This window comes from Triticum urartu, chromosome 3A (assembly GCF_056163025.1).
Source record: "Triticum urartu cultivar PI428250 chromosome 3A, HENAU_Tu73, whole genome shotgun sequence".
In the NCBI taxonomy this organism is placed as follows: Eukaryota; Viridiplantae; Streptophyta; class Magnoliopsida; order Poales; family Poaceae; genus Triticum; species Triticum urartu.
In genome coordinates, this window is record NC_141875.1 from 30,130,020 (window position 1) to 30,148,592 (window position 18,573).

The window sequence follows — 18,573 nt, forward strand, 5'->3', positions numbered from 1 at the left end:
GTGCCCGGGGCGTGTGTGCCTAGTCCAAATCGGTACACCGGTGTTTGGCCGAGTCATGCTCGAGTTAGGAGTGGCACAGGTCGTTGGCGAGACTCATGGGATAGACGTGGTGATCCGTTGGAAGTTCAGCGGCCTAGGCGCGTAGGAGCGCGTCCTGGGCGCAGCGGTGCATGCGGATCGTGCGCGATTGATCAGGAGTTAGACGCGGGGTAGTGTGTGCACCCGTATAAACTCCTTCCCCTTGTACTGCTTGTTGTGAGCGCGCCAGCTGAAAAAAGAAAAAGTTTAGGGCGTTGGTGCACCCATGACGGCGTTGGTCGCCGGCAGAATTCTGTGATGTCTTCTCCGGTTCTTCTTCTACCTCCGTCCGTGCGAGAGATAGAGGAAGTGGCAACAACAAACCGGCACTAGAGGTTCAACACGAACCAAGATTAATGATGGGCAAATAGCTTCCATGCGACGTTGTTGGTGTGTATTGTCTCTCATGCAACGTCGTTGGTTGTAATAGCTCTCATGCGACATCTGCGTTGGAAAAAATAGCTCCCATGCGACACTACTGCCTAATGCAAAGACACATGTTTAAAACTCGAATCAGGTGAGCGGGACCCACAGCGTGGGACCCACTAACTTATCCAACTCAGCATTGGTCAGGTGAGCAGGACCCATAGCGTGGGAGCCACTAAATTATCCAGGTCAGCATTGGTACAAGAGGACACCGAGCCGTGGCCCGAGCCGTGCAGCACCCGAGCCCATCCTCCCCCCTCCCCCCCTCCCCGACTGTTGTTGTTCTTCTTCTCCGGCGACGACGCGCAAAAACGCCGTTCCGGGCCGCGGCCTAGCAATGTCGAGCTCCGCTTCAGCCTCCCGCGGCTCATGGCCGCGCTATGGCGCAGTGCCCATGACAAGGTGCCCTGCATGCCCACGTATCGCATCCCTGAAGCGGCTAGTCACAACGACCGACAAGAATGGCAACCTTGGGCGGGAATTCGTGAAATGCGAGAGCAAACCAGAGCAGGGAATGGTGAGATTTTACTTCTCAATATGCCAATTTTGGTTTTTGTCTCCCAATTTCATATTTGCCCAATTTTTCCCCATTTTTCATCGGATTTGGGATTTAGGGTTCATCTTTCCAATTTCAGAAATTGAAGCAATGCACCCATTTTGAGTGGCTAGATGATTACATAGAGCGGATTCAACTGGAGGGTGCATCAGGGGAGCTCGATTTACCGTTGGAGGCGGAGAAGTTGGGCAAGTTTGGATCGGGCGCGTCTGGATCTGGGGCCCCTGGATCTGCCCATTCCATTGGGGCTACTGTGGGGGATGAAGTAGTGACGGCAGAGTTGAAGAAGCTGAACAAGCAGATGAAGAAACTCATCGAATTGCAGAAGCAGGGCAATTTGATGGCGCTGATGGCCGGACTTTTTTATGTTTGTGTAATTGCTCTCGCATTTGTTTATGTGATGATAATTAGTCGTAAGTGGATAGATTGGGCATCATCTGTAATCGTAATGATATGTATATTTGAACAAAAAGTGTTGCGCTGTACGAATTCAGCATGTCCTCTCCACTCTGTTTCGGCCCTGTATTTTTAGTTCTTCAGTTCATCATCAGCTTCAGTTTCAGTGGTAGAGGGAGAAAAGGAAAAAAAGGTTCATCCACAGCCCGTTTCCCAAAAAGGCCAGGCCCATATAGAAGTTGTCGGATTTGGTTCTTCGGGGTTGGCGGAACCTTGGACCCTGTATCAGGGAAGTGCCGTTGGACGAATGAGCAAATGCGAATACCCGTCACGAAGCTTCGTTCCGCGGAAGCGCAGCAAGGGACGTTCATTCTAGATAGAGAGAACGACGATCTCACAATGGCCCTCAGGAATCCTGAGCACCCTGGACGGACACGAGGCACACCAGGCTCCGTTCTGTGGAAGGCTGGGTTTCCGGACGCAGGCGGTTACAAATGCCAGGAGAGGAAGAAGAAAGTGGAGCAGATCCAAATTCAGGCGCTGCACGCAAGGGTACAAGCGATAGAGCAATGAGAAGCATATCGCAACAAGCGACCCGCTGAAGCTTCCCCCGAAGCTACCCCGCCATATCAGCGGAGAAGCAACGCGGCTTCCACCGAGCTGTAGCAACTGGAGCCTGTCTTCATGGCTCCTGCTAGCTACCCCGTGGACTTAATCATGGAGTCTCAAAATTGCCACCTTATGATGCAATGGATGAAAATGAAAATCAAGGCAGCTGTTGGCTCTGTTGCACCTCCTGAACCTGGCGCAGGTTTTCAATGCCGGCTGATTCCAGAAGGATATGCTAGGGTGATGGTGGATGAAATACCTGACGGATATGAGGACCTCGAGCTTGACCACCCTACGAGTGAATGGGAGACTCGGTTGGGTTCTTGTCTGTTGACTCCATGCCTATGGCGGAAGGAGCTCATCAACCTTCTGAACTGGACGCCTCCACCTCCTCCTCCTCCTCCTCCGGCGAGTCAGGGCACTCCGCCGCCTCCTCCGGCGAGTGATCAGGGCACTCAACCTCCTTCTCCGGCGTGTGGCGGCACTCCGCCTCCTTCTCCGCCTACGCCGGCGCGCCCGAGCAGCCATCCTACTCCTTCTATACCTCGTCAGCAAGGGCGGAAGAGACCTGCCGCCGCTCCGGCTGCTCCGGCGCGTCATAGTCCTCCTCCTCCGCCTGAAGAAACCACCAAAGTCTCCGTCGAAAGGCAACTATGAGTGCATTATTCAATGGTTAATTATCGAAGTGGAGCGGTCGGGAAGTATTGTCAGTGATCAAAGGTTAGCGGAACAACGAGCTGGGAAAAAAATTGCCCAGCTCGGCGAACAAGCGAACCAATCGTTGCCCCCGCTGAAGGTGTCTAGCGATATCGTCGCTAATGATTCGAGGATGGTGCTCGGTTATAACATTCTTGAAGATCACCTGCCCGACGATGTACATTATGAATTTTTGGGGGTGTACGAACACAGATACGAGTACGGGAAGCCTCTCGTCAAAGATGAAAGGTCTCTAACAACGATGATGCGAAGATTCCATGATTGGTACATGAAAACCTGTAGATAGTCTGGGGGGTCCAATACTTTGACGCTGAGAGTTAAAGAGGAGCATGACCTCATTAGAACTGATCTGTTGAATGTTCTACTTGAGGAGTTCTTCCAGTTTTTAATCAGAAGGCCCTTGATAAATTAACAATCACTTGCTACTGTCTGTAAGTACTACTTCCATCATTAAGTCGCTATATATAGGTCAGCTCTTTTATTGCATGTATTTATAATTATCCTCACTATATTATGCAGATTGAAGATCGCCGAATTGAAGAAAAGACAAATCGGTGATATTGGGTTCATTAACCCAAATATCATAGATGCATATTCGGCTGAATTTCAGAAAAAAGATACCAAGGCCAACATGCTACGATCGTTGGTATTAAATCAAAACAAACCTATAATACTCTTTCCTTACAACTTCAAGTGAGTGTTACTTTCTTGTGCATATTCGGTTTCCCTTATTAGTCGAGGTTATAGTAATGTAATTGATGAGCTATGCATGCGTGCGCAGGTTTCACTATATTCTCCTAGAGATTAAGCTTGAGTAGGGAATAGTAACGGTCTTAGAGTCGAGATGAAAAGATCCCAAGGAGTATGCGGACATGACTCAAATTCTCGAGAAGTAAGTTAAATCGATCGTTATCGCACCATATCGGCAACTTTGTTCACTTCCTGATATCAAGTAATTGTTTTCTTTGTCTAGCAAGATTTGGAAAAAGTTCACCTCAAAAGCTCCGAGACTGTCGAAGAAGCTGGAATTTAAAAAACCGAAAGTAAGTACTACTAGCATGTTCCGTGCATCTCCTAGTGATTCAAGTGCTAATTTCATCAATACCATTTAGTATGCTTGCTTATCAGTTTGAATGACCTCTATTTCTTATAAAGTGGTTGTGGCAGGAAGCCGGGAACAATATGAAGTGCGTAAGCAATAATATTCAGAATTTTACTTTATTACCATCTTTTGTGTTGAGTTTCATTCATTCATATATATATGTATTGACCTCCTTTTTCAAATTAGATGTTTCGGATGCGGGATGAACTCCTAGCACCAGATCGCATGCGAGGAATTCAAGAGGAATTGGTGGCATTCTTTCTTGACCACGTGATCGATAAAGACGGAGAATACCATGTGAACCCTGTGTTCATATATAATTAGGGGATTATATTGTAAGAGATCTTATATTATGTATATGTAGCCAGTAGCGTCGGATAGATATACGAAAACTTGTTGTTCCACCAATCTCTCGGAGAAGGAGAGGTCGATATCACTTCTCTCTGTATGCATATGTTCATGATGATCTTCTGTTTCCTTCATTTTTGCTTACTAGCTAGCGTGTCGAGTGCTCTCTATACGTATAGTACGTAGCGTCGACCAAGCACGGAGATAAGAGAGGACACTTCTTTCTATTAATTAATTAGCTACCTAACACAATATATGAAACACCTTAATTAACCCATACAAAACCACCAAACCCCCCCACCCCCACCCACCTCAGAAAAAAAAACCCTACCCCTTGCACAGCTGACACATGGATGCCTATTGGTCCCGGTTGGTTTGACCAACCGGAACCAAAGGGCCTCGTGCCTGGGCTCGCCGCACCGGCCACATGGAGGCCCATCTGTCCCGGTTCATGTAAGAACCGGGACTAAAGGCCTAAGGCTTTAGTAACGACCATTTTTCTACTAGGACTTCAGAAACCGGGACAAATGGCCCTTACAAACCGAGACAAATGGCCCTTTTTCTACTAGTGATTATGGGACCGAGGGAGTAGTTACTTACCATAGACCAGCCAGGTCTCTCTCTTCTCTCTATTCTCAAAGCACACACGGACTCACACAGTCACACCACGCCTCGCACTCGGAGCCGTAGTGCCATACACGGGCGCTCTCACCACCGCTAGGGCGGCACGCCCTACAATTCTTGGCTAACGTCCGGCCTCCACTCCGGTGTTCCTTCCTTGAGCAACAATAGGATGCACAGCGAACGACCATGATGCCTTCGAGCATGGTGCCTGGCAGTACGAGTACGCCAGCCGCTCCACTAGCCATCGTCTCCAAGGTTCAAGGGAATACGACGACGCGTACGATAGGGCGTCAGGGTACTACTACAGCAGCAGCACGGGGCACAATCACGATATCGCGTCAGGGTGCTACAGGTTCGTGTCCACGGTCATATGGTTCTCTTACGACATCGACAAAAGGCAGTGCTCGCCATGCCTTCTCTCAGCCATGACCATGGTGCGGTCAGCGTAGGACACTCGCAAGAGCTTGTAGCCGCCACTGAAGGAGCGCATCAGTCACGCCTGGCTGCTGCGGCAGTATACCATGCTAACCGTAGCGGCGTATTTCTCAATTCTGCTAAATGGGTTTGCGGCACTCCGTAAAAGCATTGGACCTTTGCCGGGTGAAAGGCATGACGACTGCGACCACGTGGCACCGGTGGTGGTGGTAGTAGTAATAGTAGTAGTAGTACTAGTACTAGTAGTAGTAGTAATCAACATCATCATCATCATCATCATCATAATCATCATGGCTAGGAAAGTCTTTACATGAACATGTGTGTTTTGACTTTTGAGTGGCTACATTCGTGGGATCATTTTGGAAAAAATGCAGGTAATGTGATGTACAATTAAGAGAACATAACGTGTGGGTAGAAACAAGTTATTTTCATGTCACACTTGAGATGTTTATTGACTGCCTATAGTATTACTATCAATACACGATTTCATTTTGCTTCATGAAATTTTTACTGAAAATTTTAAAAATGTATGGCATTGTATATACATATGTTATATCTATGTTATCAATTAATTTTGTAGTTTCAGTTAATCTTACAATGTGTCCTTAGCTCTCCTTTCTTTTTGAAATAAATGCCTTTAGCTTCGAGTGCACGAAATACTTATGCAATAAAAATAAAAAGACTAAGCTATGTTCTGTAACACTGGAAGTGGATAGTTGATCGTCAACCATTTGCTTTATCGTACAATGGTATAATTACTCCAATTACATATATTGGTATCTGAATTTAGTTAACTCTGCACCTTCAGTAGCAAATAGGAACTTATTTTTTGATTGAAGTAAAAATAGATATATCTAATCTTATGCATGCAATTTTACTAAAACTGTCGCTTAAAATAGTATATGTTACAAAATGCCTCAGTGCTAAATATTACAGCGAGAGCATGACAAGATATCGGGCTTATAGTTCTGCCTAGGCACCGCGGCATCTTCTTGAGCAATGTTTTCTTTATTATTTCGTGCGCCTCATTGCCATCACACCTTCATCGCATGCAAGATTTTTGCTGCGGAGCTGTCAGACCAAGGAAAAGGTCGGGGGATATAGTCCCTTAGTTTTTCTTTAGTTTGCGCATAAGGCTAGAGCCTCGCTGGATATTTTCTTGAATATTTTTCCATGCTCCTGCAGATTCTATTTCCTGCATGTCTGCATGAACCTATCTCTCTGCATGCGAGTAATTATGAGCCTAAAACTGGGGCGTGATTGGAAACTATCGCTGAATCACTGAACCACGCTGCAGAGTATTGAGGAAAAAAGGAAAAAAAGATGAACGCACTAATTAGGATCGGAGGGAGTACAACATTAGGGACGTGGTTCTAAGAAACAATGTCGTGACACTAACTTGAACAAATTTGCAGTGCCCTTAATATTGCTATGTTTCCCATGCGCCTCCTACCCTTATGCATCGAAACGATAGATTGGTGTAACTTCTCGAGCTAAACCCCTCCCTATTCTTCTCTTGTAATTTGTGACCTTTATTCCTTCTAAGCGCAATGAAAAGCAGTGATCCTACCTTTTCGTCAAAAAAAAAACGATAGAAAGATATCTTGCCACTCCTATTAGATTTCAACATCTCGTACTAGTATTATGGACAATACAAAGGCATACCAGGTTTGAAGTGTGTATGAAAAGAGAGCCCGGACAAGGAAAATGATACATTTTTAAGACTTTGGGAGCAGAGGTTAGCGTTGCCGCATTAATGCTTCCAGCGCTACTAGTATAGACATGCATCTACATTATGGCACATTAATTTAGTTGATGCTTGGATGGAGCTTCCATGCAATTTGACGAGCTCGATGTGCAGACCAAAATAACATGGGCGTGAATAGTAGTATAGCTTTGGAATTATTCATTTTTTGCATCTGGTGGTACAATACAATCGTAGCTTGTATGGCGCGATCATTAGAAATAGGAATCTGGTGGTCGTTCAATATTATTGGTGCCGTATGTGTGGCAAAAAAAAAAATCATAGCTCACAAATAACTCAATGTATCACTGGTACGGTCAAAAAAAGGTTGGATGTATCTCACAGTACATAGTCCTATGGCAGCGGCACGGCACACACATATGTCGCTTCGGCGTCCCGCTATCTGATCCGGCTTCACCAAAGCGGCCAAGCCACTTTCAAAATAATGTTTATACTTTAGTTAGTGCTATGTACGTAATGATTGGCTATTTACCCGAAAGGCATGTCCTCATACAAATTAAATCAATAGTCAAAATGTAGATCTGAATATAGCATCAATCAATTTTTAGAACGTGACACGTGAAAAAGTAAGGCAAGGTAGTTGCTCCCAAGCCAAGAATGACCAGTACCACATGCACCCATCAGATTGGTATAGTTCATTTGTCGAGTTGACCATCATCAATGTACTCAACTACTCCACAGTTGATCATTGTGAGTACTTTTCTTTGTGAACGTAATTATAAAAATAAACATAGTATCAATTTTGTTGTCCATACTTTTTATTCATTACCTTTCCAGTTGTGCTATTTTACATCCCATGTGTGTGCCCTCTGGACCTCTTTCCTTGATGGCATCGTATAATAGATTGAGATCCTACATCGGTGGCACATACTGAGATGAGCCGGAGGCTGGCGGCACGCCAAGATCTGTCTATCGTGTTACACCTCTCGAACTCCATCCATCGTGACATGACCTGTGGATCTAGAAACCATAGGCCTTATGGTAGTGGCACAATGCGCCTGTATTTGCATCGATATTGAGCTATCAGATCCTGTCCACCATAGCCGTTTGCCAAATATAGTTGATGTTTTACTTAGTTACATTGACATATCTAATATTACCTCCATCCCAAATTACGTGTCTTGGGAAATCAAGGCAAACAATTTGAGAGGGAGGGAGTACATTGCTATTTCATTGAAAGACATGTTTCAGAAAGACTAAATCAATATTCAAAATATACCTTTGAAGACGACATCAACGAATGTCAAACCATGGCATTGGCAGATTGTAAATTTGTTTCTAATTAAGCCATGTCGAATTAAAATTTGAGACAGAATGAGGAAAGACATTTTTTTTGACGTGGAACACCATGCATTCCATTAAGGGGTGGACGCAGCAATATCGCCGGCCACAGCGAGACTTACATCATTAGGCAGGTTTGACAGCCACATAGAATGACTATCAATAGGCACACTCACACCATGACCTGCTAGTAGATGGGCAGGTACATTACAAGTACGGGGACAAAACTGAACTCTGGCCTCAATAAATTCAGTTTGGAGCAGGTATTTTGTCTCTCTGAAGATTGTCCCGAGGGCCGCCCTGTCCTGACCATCAGAATTTATGGCCTGCTTCAACTTTTTTTTTAGAAAAGGAGGATTACCCCCGGCCTCTTCATCTGAGCGATGCATGCAGCCATTTTATTAATTATTCTCAGAGACCTTACAAATCATTACATCAGTAAGCCTGAAGCCACCATCTTCGCGACACCTGTCGCTACTCCTATTCCCTTGATGTAGGGGTGCCGAATGTCCGAGCCTAATACCAAACAGACATCGCACAAAAACCTAACATCTAATGCCGGTTGCCCCATCCCAGCCACTTACCGGGAATGGGTCACACACCGGTCCGGCGCACTCACCGAGGCTACCGCAGCCGTCATCCACCTAACCATCTTCAGAGCAGGTACCGACGCAAAGACCTTGCTAGGTCAGCTGTCGACGCCACCATGACGCCAGACAGCGCCGCCGCCCTGCGCTCGTCCATCTAGCCGCATCTGTCGTCGATATCCAGCTGCACCATGCCGCCAATACTCTCGTCATCGACGCGGTAGAAACAATGCCGCACCTCCTGGCAACCTCCACACCATCGCCACTGCTGGAGCTACCGGAGTCCATCACCCACAGCATCTCTCCGCCGAACATCAGAACCTCCCAAGACGGCGCCTCCATGGAGGGTACGACGCGAAGGGCGCCGCCGCCGCCCAATCCAGACTGAATTTTGGACTTTCGTCCGGGAGGGGTTCGGAGATGGATAGGAGAGACCTCGACATCGCCTCCACGGAGGGTAACAGCGTCGAGAGACGTCGCCGATGCCGGACCGAACAAGCCGATCAAAGTTTCCTCCGGTCCCCATCCTATACCACCAAAACTCCATCAGCTCCGGATCCGGCTGGACCACGAACTGGAACCTGCAGAGATGAAAGAGCCATGGGGTCCAACCCACCATGAAGGAGGATCGAGAAGACTCCATCGTAGATCTCCAAGCGCCAAATCCAGCGATCTGGCGTGGTCACCGACGACCACCACCACCCCGCGGCGGCTGATGGCGTTCAAGCCCAAGACCCAGATTGGATCCGATCTGAACCCGGCAGCGCCCGCGACCACCAATCTTTCCACCACCCAGCCGTCACCACGCTGCGAGCAGGCCTCCGCCGCCGCCACGCCACACGACGTCGCCAAGAAACCTGCCGCGCCACGCCGCCCAACCCCGCGCTAGTCCGGCGCCCCGTCCGATCTGGCTGCCCCGCGCCAGCCGAGATAGACAAGAGGGAGATACGCCCCACCGCCGCCCAGCCGGCCAAGCTTTGCCCGGCGGCGCTGCGGACGGCGGCGAGGGGAGGTGGAGGCGGGAGGAGGGACGAGAGGACGGCGGCTAGGGTTCCCCCTGGGTCGCCCGCGGGGGCGACACGAGGAGGACGAGGGGGACGAGGGGGCAACACGGTGGGGTGGGGGGGGGGTGGGGGGGATGGCCTGCTTCAACTGGAGACTGTCAGTCATGAAAATCACTCGGCCCATCCCAAAGTTCTCCGCCAGTTTGATTGCATTGACTAGCGCCACTGATTCTGCATGTAGGGCGTCAGACATATCAGACAAGCTTCCGGCAGCAGCAAAAATGGCCTCACCCCCGCTGGATCCCGGGCAATGCAACCCCAACCCCCACTGTTGGAAACTTGTGTGAAAGCAGCATCAGAGTTGATCATGATCCACTCCTGCGGAGGAGCCTTCCATTTGACATGAACTGCTGGCTTGTTGATCTTCTTGGGGACGAAAAACTCCTTCCACTCTTCAGTAAGCATGCAAACCTTTCCAGCAAATTCAGATTGAGTTAGTCGGTGCTCACCGTGTCTCTTCCTGTTCCGTTCCGTCCACCATTGCCAGAGCAAACAAATCACTCTCAGCTTTATGTCATTAGGCCAACTGAGCAGGATCTCCAACAAGTGCAAGGAAGATGGCGCTTGCAAGAGATTCTGGCGTTCAGGTTCAAGATCACAAGCTCTCCACATAGCCTTGACTTCCTTACATCGCAGAAACAAGTGCCCTCCATCTTCAAACAATTTGCCACAGACCTGGCACCTGGTGTCAAGCTCCACACCTCTCCTTTCGATGTTCATGTTAAGTGGGTGGCTATTATGGCCAAACCTCCAAAGAAAGTGGTGTACCTTACCGGGACAGTTCACTCTCCAGATCTGTTTCCAAACTGCAGCTTTCCATGATTCCCCATGTGAGTTCTCCCCAGGTGGTCTAGGCGCCTTCTTCTTAATCATCTCCACATGCACTCGATACGCAGATTTGACTGAAAACAAGCCTTTTGAGTCAAAATGCCAGGCAATGAAGTCCTCATGTTGCTCACAGACAGGAATACGCAGGATAGCCGCCACGTCCATAGGATTGAACATCTGACGAAGTAGCTCCTCGTCCCATTTATGAGAAATTGGATCCATCAGCTCGGCCACATAGGTTAATAAATTGGTGCCCCGTCGAGTGATTGGCCTACGCATATCTCCATTGGGAATCCATGGGTCTGACCAAATCTTGATATTTTCACCAGAGCCCACTCTCCAGATATATCCTTCTTTCACCACTTCCAATCCCTTTAAAATACTTCTCCAGGTATAACTCATACCAGAACACGCCTCGGCTGCAAGGATGCTCGTTTGTGGGTGATACTTGGCCTTCAAAACTCTTGCACATAGGGACTCGGGGGCCTGCATTAATCTCCAGGCCTGTCTTGCAAGCATTGCAAGATTATATGAGTGAAGATCTCTGAACCCAAGTCCTCCTTTTTCCTTTGGCAACGTCATCTTCTCCCAGCCCACCCAATGCATTTTCCTTTCATCCTTCTGTTGAGCCCACCAATACCGGCAAATCATCTTATTAAGGTCTTCACACAAACCTTTTGTGAGATCAAAGCAACCCATAGCGTACATCGGAATGGCCTGAGCTACGGATTTCACCAAGATCTCCTTACCCTTCATCGACAGAAATCTCTCCAGCCACCCCTGTATTTTTGCCCACAGCCTATCTTTGACGTACTCGAAGCATTGCGAGACAGATCGACCGACGTACAAAGGCAAACCATGATACTTGCCATTTGTAGTTTCTTGTTGTAAACCCAGAATCTGCATTACCTTTTGTTTTGATGTTGCCTTGGTGTTTCTGCTGAACATAATAGACGATTTGTCCCTGTTGACCACCTATCCCGAACCTGCCTCATAAACTTGCAGAATATGATTGATTTCCGCAGCACGCTCCTCCGTAGCCTCAAACAGGAGCAAAGGGCGAATAATAGATGACTAACAGCAGGGGCACCAGGAGCCACCCTAATACCCTTCAGGCGACCACTCACTTCAGCTTGATGAAGCAACGATGAGAAACCTTCCGCACAAAGAAGGAAGAGATAGGGCGAGATGGGATTGCCTTGTCGTAATCCACGTCCGGGAATCACCGTCTCCGTGTAAGATCCATTCACCTTAAACTTGTAAGTGACAGTCCGAATGCATTTGGCTATTAGGCTGACAAAAACCTCGCAGAATCCCAGCTGTCGGAGAACCTTTTCCAAGAAGGGCCACTCTACACGGTCGTATGCTTTACTCATATATAGCTTGACTGCAGCAAAACCTGTAGCACCAGATCTTTTCCTCTTCAGAAAATGAGACATCTCATAGGCCAATAAAGTGTTATGAGAAATCAGTCTTCCCGGCACGAAAGCACTTTGATTATCAGAGATCACTTCTCCCAAGATACACTTAAGTCTGTTGGCTATGACCTTGGACACAAGTTTGTACACAATATTACAGAGGCTAATAGGGCGTAGGTCTTTCAAACTTGCAGGGTTTTTCACCTTTGGGATAACACTACTAGGAAAAGGGCTACTAATGGCGCACCAGTTTTGCCTACTAATGGCGCATCACTGGTGCACCATTAGTATCATGCCACTAGTATTTTTTACTAATGGCGCACCACTGGTGCGCCATTAGTATAGGCCACGGTGCGCCATTAGTATAGGCCACCGGTGCGCCATTAGTATAGGCCACTGGTACGCCAATAGTATTTTTGAATTTTGAAGGCGGGAAAATAGTAGTGGCGCACCGTCTAACCCTCACCATGCACCATTGCTATTTTTGAATTTTGAATTTGGATCTGGATCGTGATTTTTTTGCCCATTTTTTGCTCGTTTTTTGGCACGATATTATTTCAAATTTTGTTCCTGTTTTTGGATCTTGTACGTTCTTTTGCCGTGTTCTTTTGCCGGAGAGGAGTTCGCCGGAGAGGAGGAGGAGGAGGTCACCGAAGAGGCGCTGGCCTACATCGCCGGAGAGGAGGAGGAGGAGTTCGCCGGAGAGGAGGAGGAGGAGGTCGCCGGAGAGGAGTTCACCGGAGCATCGGAGAGGAGGAAGGAGAAACCATGAGGGGATGGGAGAAGAGGAGGGAGGAGGAGCTCACCGAAAAGGAGGGAGGAGGAGCTCACCGGAGAGGAGGGAGGAGAAACCGTGAGGGGAGGGAGGGGAGGAGAGGAGGGAGGAGGAGGTCGCCGGAGAGGAGGAGGACGAGGTCGCCGGAGAGGAGGAGGAGGAGGAGGTCGCTGGAGAGGAGGAGGAGGTCGCTGGAGAGGAGGAGGAGGAGGTCGCCGGAGAGGAGGAGGGTAGTATGGTGGAGGAGAGAAGGGAAGATGGAGTGGAGGAGAGGAGGAGATGGAGTGGAGGAGAGGTGGAATGGAGGAGAAGAATGAAGAGGTAAGGAGGAGAGGACCACGCCTAGCCATATATACGTCATTGTAATGGCGCACCGCGGGCAGGTGCGCCATTACTAACTTTTTTTATTTTTTTGATTTATTTTGAATTTTGAAGGCGGGAAGATACTAATGGCGCACCATGGGCAGGTGCGCCATTAGTAAATTTTTTTTTGACTTATTTTGAATTTTGAAGGCGGGAAGATAGTAATGGCGCACCATGGGTAGGTGCGCCATTAGTAAGTTTGAATTTTTTTGCCTCTCCAGGTCTTAAAAGTCCCGTATCTTTTTTTCTGTTAGGTTTTTGAGGATTTTGAAAATGTTTAACGGGGTTCCCCTATTAAATTCGGATATAACTTTTCGAGTAGATGATTTTTCATATTAAAAAACTTTTTCATCCGAGTTCGTATGCAAAAGTTATGCCCATTTTATAAATTCTCGAGAGATTTTGCAAATAAAGTCGAAATTCATATTTGTAAATTTTCACAACAACTAGACCACATATCACATGGGAAACTTATTTTCTTTTATTTTTTGACATTTCCATTATTTTTGTTTATTTTTTTAAAACTGAAAAGGCGGTCCGGGGGGGTGGGGGAAGTGGTGGCGAAGTTACTAATGGCGCACCGTGGGAGTGGTGCGCCATTACTAGTTCAACTAGTAATGGTGCACCACTCCAACGGTCCGCCATTAGTAGTTTTGAAAAAAAATTAAAAAAAATTTCACTAATGGCGCACCGTGGGAGTGGTGCGTCAGTACTAGTTCAACTAGTAATGGCGCACCACTCTAACAGTGCGCCATTAGTAGTTTTGAAAAAAATAAAAAAAATTCACTAATGGCGCACCGTGGAAGTGGTGCGCCATTAGTATTTGGACACTAATGGCGCACCAACACATGGTACGTCATTAGTATATAGTAATGGCACACCACATGTCTGGTGCGCCATTAGTGTCAATTTCATGTATAGCCCTTTTTCTAGTAGTGTAAGTATCATAACAGTATCGTTCCATCCCTCTGGCATACTGCCGCCTCTTAGAACATCAAGTACCTCCTGTACCACAGAGTCTCCAACCAATTGCCAGTATCTCTTGTAGAAGATAGCCGGTAAACCATCCATCCCCGGTGCTTTCAGATCCCCAATACTATCCAAGGCTTGTTTCACCCAATGTTTTAAATAGCGGGCTATGGCATTTAGCGGCGACCCTTAAAAACAGCTATAGCTGGGTCATTTAGCGGCAGCACCTTCAAACAGCTATAGCGGAGCTATAGCGGGGCTATAGCCGGCTATTTAAAACTATGATTTCACCTCATCAGCAGTATAATCAGCCGTCAGAAAATTGTTCATTTTCTCTGTCACTTTCGGGGTAATGAGGAAAGACATTTGATTGGAGCCCTATAAGACCAAATCCATCAGATTTATGACGTTCACAGGTCGAGTTCACTGTCATCAATGCCCTCAACTACACTACTCCATGAGAGACTCAAATTAGGTACATGTCTATTAGTCCCATCATTAATCTGCTGTGTGCACGCTGTCAATCACATTCCACACCACTAATCATATGTATATATATGTTTGGTCCATCCATTGGGCCCAACTCAACATCAAGCAAAATGCATTAACGGCCATCAATGGATTCCAACATCAAACAACAACCTAAGTGTATATATTTGCTCGCATCAACCCAATTGGTCCATCTAGACGCAATACTGGACAACACGATAGTGTTCAATTATTTTGGGAGGAGATAAGTCCATATTACGACCTCGAACTATCACCGAAGTTTAGAATAAAACCCTAAATTACTAAACCGTCTAATATACAACCTTCAACTTCCAAAACCGGACAAAACACAACCTTCAACTGGTTTTGACCAGCAATGACTCGTCAACAGCCTAGTCAGTGCCAAGTCAATAAGCATTTTTGTACTTGAGTACATGAGAACACATCACTAATGGCATGTAGGATCACAGGTAGATGTAAAACTGGAAGTAGAGCAAATTAAGGACTGAAATTATCGGTCCTCAGTAGGCATTTGAATACTTGAGTACATGAGGCATACATATCATTTTTAGTGTATAGCCGACAAGACCAAGTGGTAAGGACATAAATTATCACCGCCCAACAAGCATCTTGATGGTACAAGACCGGAAATTTCAATCATTTTGCCTCATGTTAGTGCTTCCTGCTAATCGAGCTTCCTGTTGGGAGAGATGACAACCTCCATGAACTCTTATACACTTCATCAGTTCAATCTACCTAGGTAACCACACCATGTAAATAGGTGTCAGTTAGAAACATATACCAAATAGCATATCTTGTGAAGAGAGATAATCATTATATATGTCCAGCTTCATTCAGCACTCCAACCTAGGATACATGACCTATATGTCAAACTTAGGATGAAATTCCTCAAAATTAACAATACATATGTAACCAATCTGGATGACTTTGTAGGTCAAGCTGGCTTTCCAGTTTCTATAGGGGAGTTTTCAAATCAAATAAAATGGAATGTGATAGTTGGTTATGTCTAACAGAGAGGATACAAATATTTTGTTGCAGCTTAGTTCATTATTTCATTATAGACCTACGATAAATGGATTACAATTCCAGGATTAGTTAAAAGAACACATGACAATGACAAATAAGTAATATTGAGCAATTTAAAGTGAGTTTTATGGTTGCCCTGTAGATGCAAATTATTATTCAGATTTCATAGCTATAAACGACAAATTTGATGGCATGCATTATATTATACCTTGTAATAATAAGAAAACCACCGCAGCACGGGAAAATATTAATGAACAAGATGTGAGATAGGCTCATGCCATGGACGAAGGATTAGTTCTAAATCACGTACACAAATCCTTGCTGTAGCGATACCAGAGGTCGGTAAAAATGGAAGGCACTCGTATCTCTATCTTTGGTAAATGATATATGTATGCCTAATCGTTTCAATCAACCTAGTTGAGTAGTCATAGCAAGTCAAATAAGTGATAGTCTTCGAAGCAGGAAGAAGCACAAACCTCTATTGTTTTGTCGTTTGTTTCTTAGAACATGGTCTTGCATCATGGAACACCGTTTCCTTACGAATGCTGCATTTGCGCATGACTTTTTGATGAATCCCAAGCCTTCTCTTGTCACCAGATCCACTCCTCACATCATCCCTATGGCTCTTTATTCTAGAGCATGTGCCCCTTGCATTGATATCCTTAGGTGTGAGTGTTGGAATAAGCCACGTCCCATGATGGAAACCGGCATGTGTGCGCATCCAGGTTGTGCCCGGGGCGTGTGTGCCTAGTCCAAATCGGTACACCGGTGTTTGGCCGAGTCATGCTCGAGTTAGGAGTGGCACAGGTCGTTGGCGAGACTCATGGGATAGACGTGGTGATCCGTTGGAAGTTCAGCGGCCTAGGCGCGTAGGAGCGCGTCCTGGGCGCAGCGGTGCATGCGGATCGTGCGCGATTGATCAGGAGTTAGACGCGGGGTAGTGTGTGCACCCGTATAAACTCCTTCCCCTTGTACTGCTTGTTGTGAGCGCGCCAGCTGAAAAAAGAAAAAGTTTAGGGCGTTGGTGCACCCATGACGGCGTTGGTCGCCGGCAGAATTCTGTGCTGTCTTCTCCGGTTCTTCTTCTACCTCCGTCCGTGCGAGAGATAGAGGAAGTGGCGACAACAAACCGGCACTAGAGGTTCAACACGAACCAAGATTAATGATGGGCAAATAGCTTCCATGCGACGTTGTTGGTGTGTATTGTCTCTCATGCAACGTCGTTGGTTGTAATAGCTCTCATGCGACATCTGCGTTGGAAAAAATAGCTCCCATGCGACACTACTGCCTAATGCAAAGACACATGTTTAAAACTCGAATCAGGTGAGCGGGACCCACAGCGTGGGACCCACTAACTTATCCAACTCAGCATTGGTCAGGTGAGCAGGACCCATAGCGTGGGAGCCACTAAATTATCCAGGTCAGCATTGGTACAAGAGGACACCGAGCCGTGGCCCGAGCCGTGCAGCACCCGAGCCCATCCTCCCCCCTCCCCCCCTCCCCGACTGTTGTTGTTCTTCTTCTCCGGCGACGACGCGCAAAAACGCCGTTCCGGGCCGCGGCCTAGCAATGTCGAGCTCCGCTTCAGCCTCCCGCGGCTCATGGCCGCGCTATGGCGCAGTGCCCATGACAAGGTGCCCTGCATGCCCACGTATCGCATCCCTGAAGCGGCTAGTCACAACGACCGACAAGAATGGCAACCTTGGGCGGGAATTCGTGAAATGCGAGAGCAAACCAGAGCAGGGAATGGTGAGATTTTACTTCTCAATATGCCAATTTTGGTTTTTGTCTCCCAATTTCATATTTGCCCAATTTTTCCCCATTTTTCATCGGATTTGGGATTTAGGGTTCATCTTTCCAATTTCAGAAATTGAAGCAATGCACCCATTTTGAGTGGCTAGATGATTACATAGAGCGGATTCAACTGGAGGGTGCATCAGGGGAGCTCGATTTACCGTTGGAGGCGGAGAAGTTGGGCAAGTTTGGATCGGGCGCGTCTGGATCTGGGGCCCCTGGATCTGCCCATTCCATTGGGGCTACTGTGGGGGATGAAGTAGTGACGGCAGAGTTGAAGAAGCTGAACAAGCAGATGAAGAAACTCATCGAATTACAGAAGCAGGGCAATTTGATGGCGCTGATGGCCGGACTTTTTTATGTTTGTGTAATTGCTCTCGCATTTGTTTATGTGATGATAATTAGTCGTAAGTGAATAGATTGGGCATCATCTGTAATCGTAATGATATGTATATTTGAACAAAAAGTGTTGTGCTGTACGAATTCAGCATGTCCTCTCCACTCTGTTTCGGCCCTGTATTTTTAGTTCTTCAGTTCATCATCAGTTTCAGTTTCAGTGGTAGAGGGAGAAAAGGAAAAAAAAGGTTCGTCCACAGCCCGTTGCCCAAAAAGGCCAGGCCCATATAGAAGTTAGGAAGGGCCGAATAGAACATATCTAGGCCCATTGATAAAAGAAGTGTAGCTAGTGCAAAAAAAAGTGCACACGGTCATTGACATCGATATATCTTTTTGGCTTTAGATTATTTCACAAATTTTAAGTTTCCTGCAGTCACCTTTTTTGATGTAACTCATCTGATAATTATTTGAGCTATTTTTATGCATAAGCTATCGTGTCCGATGGTAGGGTCCCGTGTTGTTTCGGCTAAAACAAAAGGTTGGTTCTAGTTAGCAGTCCAACTTGC

At 46.8% G+C, this 18,573-nt stretch overlaps 2 protein-coding genes across 2 annotated transcripts; both read left to right on the top strand.

Moving 5' to 3' along the window:
• The first annotated feature begins 787 nt into the window (after window positions 1-787).
• LOC147978178 (uncharacterized) lies at window positions 788-5,305 on the top strand. Its single transcript, XM_087514663.1, has 3 exons — window positions 788-1,021; window positions 1,140-1,505; window positions 5,072-5,305. Exons 1-3 carry the CDS (start codon window positions 842-844, stop codon window positions 5,303-5,305), a joined length of 780 nt encoding a protein of 259 aa, XP_087370789.1. The 5' UTR covers window positions 788-841.
• Window positions 5,306-17,392: 12,087 nt separating this feature from the next.
• LOC147978179 (uncharacterized) lies at window positions 17,393-18,086 on the top strand. Its single transcript, XM_087516529.1, has 2 exons — window positions 17,393-17,626; window positions 17,745-18,086. Exons 1-2 carry the CDS (start codon window positions 17,447-17,449, stop codon window positions 18,084-18,086), a joined length of 522 nt encoding a protein of 173 aa, XP_087372655.1. The 5' UTR covers window positions 17,393-17,446.
• Window positions 18,087-18,573: the final 487 nt, after the last annotated feature.

Bases quoted from the DNA above. Each gene is read 5' to 3' on its own strand.
- LOC147978178 (XM_087514663.1), top strand. From the start codon at position 842: ATGTCGAGCTCCGCTTCAGCCTCCCGCGGCTCATGGCCGCGCTATGGC. The intron at 1,022-1,139 runs GTGAGATTTTAC...TTCCAATTTCAG, and splicing joins GCAAACCAGAGCAGGGAATG to AAATTGAAGCAATGCACCCA. The intron at 1,506-5,071 runs GTAATGATATGT...GGTGCCTGGCAG, and splicing joins ATTGGGCATCATCTGTAATC to TACGAGTACGCCAGCCGCTC.
- LOC147978179 (XM_087516529.1), top strand. From the start codon at position 17,447: ATGTCGAGCTCCGCTTCAGCCTCCCGCGGCTCATGGCCGCGCTATGGC. The intron at 17,627-17,744 runs GTGAGATTTTAC...TTCCAATTTCAG, and splicing joins GCAAACCAGAGCAGGGAATG to AAATTGAAGCAATGCACCCA.